Raw genomic sequence first — 8,906 nt, 5'->3', positions numbered from 1 at the left:
CTTTTCCGTTTTTGTCTGAATCATGTTAACTGATTGCTATAACACTGCAGTCCCATCCATCCATCCATCCATCCATATTATTGTTTTTGGGTTTTGCTTAATGATCTGCTGATTCACTGGTGGCCTCTAGTGGAGATGATTGCAAAAAAGCTTCACCGGGTTCACAATCACATCAGCAATAAGAGATTTGGCAGTTTTTCAAATGTAACGCTTTTAAAGGACAGTTCAAAGCTAAACTGAATGCAATTAATTTCAGTTAGTGTGATTTTTATTCATACTGATTTGAGGATGATAGTATGGCAGACAGGGCCCACATGGTACTTTTACATATGCCACTTTTTGATGTATACGCTCACTGGTCACTTTGTTAGATTCACCTGTTCAGCTAGTGGACATGGCATTAGGAGGGAACTGGTCCCCTTTTGCAGCTATAACAGCAGTACCTTTTCTGGAAAGGCTTTATATAAAATTTTGGAGTGTCTGTGGGAATTTTTACTCATTCATCCAGAAAAGGATTTCTGAGGTCAGACTTGTCTTTGCATACTGGGACACAGTGATGTTGGACCCAAACTGTTTCCACAAAGTTGGAAGCATGGAATTGTCTGTTGACTGTAGAGGTTTCCTCTCACTGGAAATAAGGAGCCCAGACCAACCCTATAAAACTAATGCCACAGTATTATTGAATTTAGTGACTAAGAGGTGCACCCCAGTACCTTTGTCCGTACTATATGGTATATGGACAAAAATGATTATAACGCATGAACACCTGCTCAATACAAAAACCGAGTGCAATACAAACGCGCCCTCTGCTGGTCACGTGGTGTAAGTGGGTTGCTGTTGACCTCGCTGAGCTCCCTGATAGGCTTATGTCCTCCCAGCTAAGCCAATCCATCGCAGCTGCTAAGCCGATGGAGAGGAAAAAGACACCTTCTCATTTCCTGAACGCCCCAGCTGATCGTCCTACCTCCTGTCTGACAGGTAGTCAGTGTTAGCAAACCGCACGTCTGACAGACAAACCGAGTTCATCCATGGAAACAGACAGTTGCAGGCATACCACGCTGCCTTCACAAGCTAATGTGATGCTAGCTGCTAACGGCCGTTTCCTTGGTTACCGGTGCTAGTTTCTTTGTCGTTAGCTTAGCCAGCTAGCATACGTTACGGTCAGCTAACAGTCTGAGGACTCGTTAGTTATAACCGCTGTTGTCTCAGCCTAAGTAATGACATACTTAGTTAATGCAGTCGCGCATGTTGTGATCAGTGATTAGTGTTAAGGAAGCAGCAGGCTAGCATTGTGCATGTTTATGCTGACAGACATGATCTCTGACCTCAGCAAAGCTACAGTGACCTTTCTGTGAAATGGTACAGGTACAGTGCAGGCTCTCCCCGATAAAGTCTGCAAACCCACAGACAGTTTTAGTTTACATAGGCACTATAAATAAAAGTGGATACTGATTTCTAAAAACGGTGCCTGGAGTAAAATAAAATAAAACACGTGGTTTCATTTAAAAAGTATTCCTTTGTCATTTGTTAACTCTCATGTTGTGTATCTGTAACACTTTTTTTTTTTTTTTAAATGGCACAAATAATTCTATTTTAAAATGTAATATGGTTTTTAATAGAAAATGTTTTTGTTCTAGTACCATCATTTATGTTTGTCCATAATTCCATTCAAAATAACACGTCTGCAACAAAATACTGCACCGTTCCTTTAAGTGACATCACTAAGAGGAAATAGTATGGTATGAGGAAAAGTACACAAATGGTGGCGAGTTTAGACTTTGCTTTAGAACATTTTTTGCCAAGTAATATATTATAATCTTCTCTGTTAAGCATAACTGTCAGAAAACACAGGGAAAACTTTTTTTTTTAATGTTAGGTTAACTGATGAGTCTAAATTGGATGTGTGGTAGAACAGAGTAATGTGCTGTTTAAGCGTGTGGGTAAATGAGCCTTGCAGTGTGAAGCACTTTGAGTGGTCAGAAAGACTTGACATATGCTATGAAATACTAAATTCTATATTTGGCTTTGAGAAATAGTGAAATTATTAAGAGGAGTATCAGTTTCCATGGACTGACCCAGACGAGTGAATTTGTGTCCTGTCTTTCTTCCACAGTTGCCATAACCTAATGATTGTGCACCAGTTCACCAGTAGAGCTCGGCTGTTTGCCCACCTGAGGAAGCCCGGGGTCAGGCAAGCCATGGCCAGACCCAGCTCAGGTAAAATTGGTTATTTACAGTCTCTGCCACAAATCTGGTACCAGCAACTGCTGTAGTATTTCACTGCTCTGGTGTGTTTATGTGCAGACCTGGCAGCGTTCAGGGAGATTTTCTCCAAATCCAAGAATATCGCAATCATCACTGGAGCGGGGGTGAGCGCAGAGAGCGGAGTTCCCACTTTCAGAGGAGCGGGAGGCTACTGGAGAAAATGGGAAGCACAGGTAAGAACCTAGAGCTGTTGGTAAAGTACACTTGTGCTGCTGTTTTGAGATTTTGAAAATATTTCAGAAGGAGGTATAGGTCATGCTTTGGTTTAGTTTTTTTTTTTTCTTTTTTGGCCATATTTTTAGATGCAGGAAATGCTGCAAGCACATTTAAAATCTCATTGCACAATTCAAAACTGTTAGGAACTTGCCACACCTGAGGCCTTTGCTAGGAATCCCTCCCGTGTTTGGGAGTTTTACCACTACCGGCGTGAGGTCATGCTCACCAAAAATCCCAACCCTGCTCACCTGGCCATCGCTGAGTGTGAGGAACGTCTGAGCAAACAAGGGCGCAAGGTCACTGTCATCACGCAGAACATCGACGAGCTCCACCGCCGAGCCGGATCCAAAAACATCCTGGAGATCCACGGTGAGTAAAGATGTCTGATGCAAGAATGTGTCCGAATAGGAATCTTTTCTAAAACTGAACTTTTCTGTACAATAATTGTGGGTTTCATGACTTTGGAAATGCAGGAAGTCTGTTTAAAACACGCTGCATGACCTGCAGCCACGAAGCGGCCAACTACAAGAGCCCCATTTGTGCTGCCCTGGAGGGCAAAGGGTAAGAACTTCATCTGGTGCAGTTTGGTAAATTCCACTATTTTACCCCCGACAGTATGAAAATGTGTTAGAAGAGATATCGATCGCAGTCATTTGAGTCCCAAAATGCCAGAGAAAGTGGGCTGTTTCAGTCAGTCAAATGTCAGTGAGCTAAATAACACCTGATGACACGGTGAAAAGGGAAATATGCGACACAAATCAAATGTCACTTTCAAAGCTGCTTTGCCACATACCTGACATTTAAAATGGAAGCTGATAGCTGACAAATATTCCTGTGGTAAATTCAGTCTCAGCTGTAGAACAAATGAAGTCACACACTGAGATTCAAAATGAACAGCAGAACTGATCGTGTCATGTTGAAATGGATCCATACTGACTGCGCTGTTTGGGATTCGGATTAATTTCATTTTCTTTTCTTTTCTGCTGCTGCTCTCCAGCTGTGCACACATCTCTGCGTGATTTATCACAACACTGCAAACGGCCACTGAAAAAATAAAATGACTGGACTTGAAACTGAAAGTATCGCTTTGAGTTGAGACGAGGAATGTTTTGTTTGTTACGCACCTCAACACTGACCTCAGCGCTTTAACTTTGTTAAAGGAAAGCTGGAATTGAGCCGGTAAAGAAGACGTGGGTGAATGATGGTGTCGATTTTGCCACCACCAATGAAATATTGGTACAGGGGTTTAGAGATTCCCAGATTATTCCCAATAAATGATAGAGATTTTAGCAATTACCAGTGACAGTAAAAAACAGACAAACGAAACATTGATTAATGGGATAAGACAGGTTGTTGATTGGCCGGTGCCCCACACATCCAGATGTCCACTAGCAAAAACAGTGATGGTCAGATGCTCTCATAAAGTAAAATAAAATTAATATTGTATCCTATCCTATATTGTATACTATATTTATACATCATTAAAAATTTATACTATTTTTAATGATGTGATGTGCAAGTTTTGCACTTCTTCTCTGTTATGTTGACGGTTGTTATGGAGGCGGAAATCTCATTACAGCTTTTACTTCCTTTACTTAAACAAGTTTGATCGCCGAACATTTTTTCTACACAAAGCAAGGTTAGACTCACCTTCAGCTGTGTTTATGATCTGATCACCACCAACAAAAGCCGGCTCCTCAGTGCAGCGCTGAAAATATTTGAAGTCACACGGTCCGATCTTGCATTCTGCATGCTGGGACGTTTTCCTCTCCTGGGTCCGACTCTTTGCTGCGGGCAGTTTTTATTTTAAGGCGCAAACATTTGTCCATCTAGATTTTTTTGATTCTTTGTACGAACTTGGGGGAAGTAGCCGTAAATGAATGAAATGAAGGTGTTTTTCTGGCGGTGCGCTTCAGGTTATGTTGTTAAACCTCAACAATGACTAACAGTATTAAACCTAATAAAAATATCAGGCTAACATTAACAGAGTTATGGCATTTTTCTATAACAATACAGGGTTGCAGCTCCATCTGGTGGCAGATGGCTGTGTAACATTTAGGACAAACCAGGCATCAATTAAAATCTTAACAAGGATAACCGACCAGAACATCTGGTACTGAATAGCGACAATAGTGACAATTAGTCGACTAGTCGCACACATCCCTACTTGTGACTTTTTTCAAGTGTAAGGGTAACAGCTACATCTCTATTCCCACTTTTAACCATGTTTTAAAAAATATGTACATTTATAAGTGGTCCACCTTATAAGTGGCAACTAACATCTCAACCTGACCGTCTCCTCAGAGCTCCAGACCCAAATACACAAGATGCCGAGATCCCAGTCCAGCATTTGCCCAGGTAGGACACGCTAATGCTCTCTCTCTTATCATGCTGTTCTTTTCAAATGAGTTTATTTGTTTTGACAAAATGTGTGTGTGTATGTGTGTTTCAGGTGTGAGCAGACAGGCTGTCATGGTCTCCTGAGACCAGCTGTGGTTTGGTTTGGAGAGACTCTGGATGCTGACATCCTCACCCGTGCAGAGAAAGTGTTAGACAGCTGTGACCTCTGCCTTGTGGTACGTGTGTGTGTGTGTGTGTGTGTGTGTGTGTGTGTTCGCAAGACATGGAGAATTTATAGAGGACACTATAGGAGAGATTCTACAGTGCATCCTTCCAGCTACAGCACAGTTTCACACCTGTAGAGGAAAAGTAAACCTACAACACATTTGTAAGAATATTTCTTGTATAACAACAATGATAACGCGATATGTCATTTTGGCGTAATGTTAGGATATTCAAATTTAAGATGTTAAATTTATTACAGCATACAAGTCACACCTGGTTAATTGACAGCAGCAACATTTGGGCACTCTAGTAATACAGACGTGCGAGTTTTTAACTGATCACCAGAACTTTTACATCTATTCGCCTGGTATGCCCTGCAGGTTGGTACATCATCGGTCGTGTATCCAGCAGCCATGTTTGCTCCTCAGGTTGCAGTCAGAGGTGTCCCTGTGGCTGAGTTCAACATGGAAAACACGCCGGCCACCATGCGCTTCAAGCACGTGCCATTTACTTTCCCACAATCACACACACTTAAATTTCATTTTACTGTCCAGATAATATTTCATGTTTCTTTTTGTTTTTTAGGTTCCACTTCCACGGCCCCTGTGGGACCACTTTACCCCCCGCACTGGCACGCCACGAGACTGAACAAGCCTAAAAGGGAGTCCCGTTTGTCGGCTTCGCAGAGACCAGGCTGTCTTAACGTGGAGACATTTACTGTTACAAATACCAAGAAAAATGGCTACTGTGTGATGAGCAACCGGTGTGAAGGATGTGACCAGCAAAATTATCTATCACACAGATAAAACATTCAAGAGTATGATTATATGATCAATATGTGCACATAACTGTAAGAGTTTGCTGATGGAGTGGCTACTAGATTTTTTTTTTTTTTTTTTAAATTGGACTATTATGAGTAACTGATTTAATTGCCTTCGTGTGGCAGCAGATATTGCTCTAATGCCAAATCACACCTCTTTGTTGTAAACATAGAATTGTGAATTTGTGTTGTTTTATAAAAGTGATATGCTGGAAATGAAAGTAAAGACAATGGAAAGCAATGATAATTGATTGAATATCATAGCCAACTTCATCACTCTTTTGGCAGCGACAGCTTTTTGATTGGCTGACAGTAGGGGGCAGTGTTTAGCTACCTCTGGCAGCCTCTCTGCTGTTTTCCAATGTTGAAAAAATTTACTCCTTCCAAAGGATGTTTGAGCTCTGGCTGGGATATGTGGTGTTTGTGTATGCCGATGCAGTGTGACTTTACAGACTGTGAGGAATGCTGTGCACAATGCCTTTCAGTGGCTTTGAGTGTGCGCCTGTTAACGCCAGAACAACAGGGACTGTGCCGTCTCTCAGTCAGTCATGAGAACAGGTTTTCCGTGTGAGGCCTCATAAAGTATTTGTCACATGTATGTTAATATTTTGACACTAACAGCGTATGGGAATTTAAGTCCATTAAAATAAATGGATTCTCATAAATCGAAGCATCTTGTCAAAGCGTCGTGAGTGTGTTTAACATGCTGCAGGAAATTCCAGATAATGCAGCACTCTGAATCAGGATAGATAAGGGAGTTTACTACTGGAGTGTAATAGTTCTGCTTTCCGAAAACATCCCAAAGATGAGATTGTGCCTGACACATGGCTGCTTGGCCACAACCAGCCCAACCCCCAATTATCATCACTGTAGCATAAATACACAGCGTACACTGAAGTCCAGTATGAGTTGATGTGTATTAGTATATCACACCTTACTTTTTCTTGATCAGAAGACAACCAGTGCTCATTTGAAAGAAGAGAAATTACAGACATCTCAAGAATTTGTACTCATAATATAGTACTCAATATGCTGATTTTATACATTTTTGTAGGAAAAAGACAAAAATAAAAGCAACAATAACATAAAATTTTTCACAAATTCCCAACAATGCCACACTGTCTACATAGAATATTTCCTGATCTTATCTGGGATATAAGATTTAATGCTTACATGAACAGTCAACCTGGAAATAAGGGCCACAATAAATTTCCCGTTTTCATGAGAATAAACAATACTGTGCAAAAGGTCTGGCGCTACCTGTCACTTCTTTATATTTTGCTTGGAAAGTGGGAAATGGGGGCAGCCAATTAATGAAACATGCAGACATACATGGAAGGCAAAAATAGAGCTTGTACAATTCTAACAACCTTGAAAGGTGGTATGACCGCCTTGATTCTTCAACATAGCCTGAACTCTCTTAAGCAGCTTTCTTGTAATTTCTTTAAGTAGTCTTCAGGAATAGTTCTCCAGGCTTCTTGAAAGACAACCCCTAACCCCGAACCCTAACCCTTCTTTGGGTGTTGGCTGCCTTTTGTTCTGTTCTCTATCAAGATGATCTTGACATTGCTTCAGTAATGTTTAGGTCCAGGCTCTGGGGAAGCCAATCCACAACTGATAGGGTTCCACTGTTGGTTTTTCTATCCAGGTATGTTTTTTACTGCATTGATAGTGTATTTGGGATCATTGTCATCTTGAAAACTGAAGTCATTGCCAACTGAAGCTGCTTTTTGAGATGGTACCACACAGTGGCTGTACTTTTTTTGTCTTCAGGATCATTTTTTGATAAGATCTCCAACACCACTGGCTGAAATGCAGCCCCAAATCATGACAGAACCTCTGCTGTACCTTACAGATGGCTGCAGATACTCAATGCTGTTCCTCTCTCCTGACCTCATCTGTAGATTCTGAGAGTTTGAATCAAAAATGTCAAATTTGGATCAATCACTCCTCATTTTCAGTTCAGTTCTTGTTAGGCATACCTCAGCCTTTTTTCTTCCCATCCTTAAGAATGGCTTCTTGACAGCCACCCTTCCACTGAGACCATTTCTGATGAGGCTTTAGCAAACAGTAGACTGTGGATCAACTGAAGTTCAAGATCTCTCTGGTCCTCTGTCAGGTGTTTGTTGGATTTTTTCTTAAGGACATGACTTTCAGATACTATTGTGGTTGGGCTCTCACCAGAGGAACATCGCCGCTGTTTCCGTGGCTTGCAGCTGGGACCCGAGGATCGGCCATTCACCTTCGCACAGCAGCTCAGGGATGCGGGCGTTAGGTGACTGCAGCCAGGACCATTGTAGGGAGAGCAGCGGCTGATGAAAATGCTTGTTCTGGAGCAGTTTTTGGAGGGTCTGCCATCGACCGTGGCAGGCTGGGTCCCTGCACCAGGGTGCTTGGAGGTGGCAAGTATGCTAACGGAGGACTACCTCTCGGCCCAGCCAGAGATGCTGCCAGAGATGCTACCAGCATGCTCTCTGCAAGCAGCTGGGGTGGAATACCTGCCTGGGAGCCCGCAGTCTAACTGTCTGTCCTCTGCTTTAGCTCCACAGACTCCAGCAGCAACAGACACCGCTTCCCACTTGCAGAGGGCCAGACACCTTCCAGGACAGGATTGCTGGAAGTGCAGGCAGCTGGGACACTTCCACCAAGAATGTCCACTGGTGTAGGCAGGGCAGGTGATCCAGGTCACCAGCCTTCCTGCACTCTCCCCTGGTCCAGGAGGGATGTACAGCATTCTGGTAAGGTGCCAAAGGGGGTACACTGCAGGCTATGGTGGACTCGGGCTATGCGCAGACCCTGGTCCATGGGCGCTTTGTTGGAAGGGGAGTGGGTGGAAATTAGGTTCATCCATTCACAACTATCCCAGAGTGTTAGTGGAAATTTGACATAAGGGGAAAATGCATAGAGTTAAAGTGGCGGTTAGTCCTCGCCTGGTGCACCCCTTAATTCTGGGCACCGATTGGCCAGAGTTTGCTAGGTTGGTGGGGCAGTGTTTGGGGGTGTGCTCACGACCCCATGTGGGTCCCATGCGGCACTCAGC

At 42.8% G+C, this 8,906-nt stretch overlaps 1 protein-coding gene across 1 annotated transcript; it reads left to right on the top strand.

Annotated features, from left to right (window-relative positions):
• The first annotated feature begins 841 nt into the window (after positions 1-841).
• On the top strand, positions 842-6,536 carry sirt5 (sirtuin 5). Its single transcript, XM_030726826.1, has 9 exons — positions 842-978; positions 2,114-2,217; positions 2,305-2,438; positions 2,625-2,850; positions 2,955-3,042; positions 4,786-4,839; positions 4,934-5,057; positions 5,427-5,542; positions 5,632-6,536. The coding sequence occupies exons 2-9, from the start codon at positions 2,127-2,129 to the stop codon at positions 5,702-5,704; spliced, it is 906 nt and encodes a 301-aa protein (XP_030582686.1). The 5' UTR covers positions 842-978; positions 2,114-2,126; the 3' UTR covers positions 5,705-6,536.
• The last annotated feature ends 2,370 nt before the right edge of the window (positions 6,537-8,906 follow it).

Source organism: Archocentrus centrarchus, chromosome 4, assembly GCF_007364275.1.
Source record: "Archocentrus centrarchus isolate MPI-CPG fArcCen1 chromosome 4, fArcCen1, whole genome shotgun sequence".
Taxonomy (NCBI): Eukaryota; Metazoa; Chordata; class Actinopteri; order Cichliformes; family Cichlidae; genus Archocentrus; species Archocentrus centrarchus.
Note: the sequence above shows the minus strand (reverse complement) of the source record. Positions and strands in the feature narration are given on the sequence as shown.

Coding starts and splice junctions, on each gene's coding strand:
- sirt5 (XM_030726826.1), top strand. CDS start 2,127: ATGATTGTGCACCAGTTCACCAGTAGAGCTCGGCTGTTTGCCCACCTG. Junction 2,439..2,624: donor GGAGAAAATGGGAAGCACAG/GTAAGAACCTAG, acceptor CAAAACTGTTAG/GAACTTGCCACACCTGAGGC. Junction 5,543..5,631: donor CCGGCCACCATGCGCTTCAA/GCACGTGCCATT, acceptor TTTGTTTTTTAG/GTTCCACTTCCACGGCCCCT.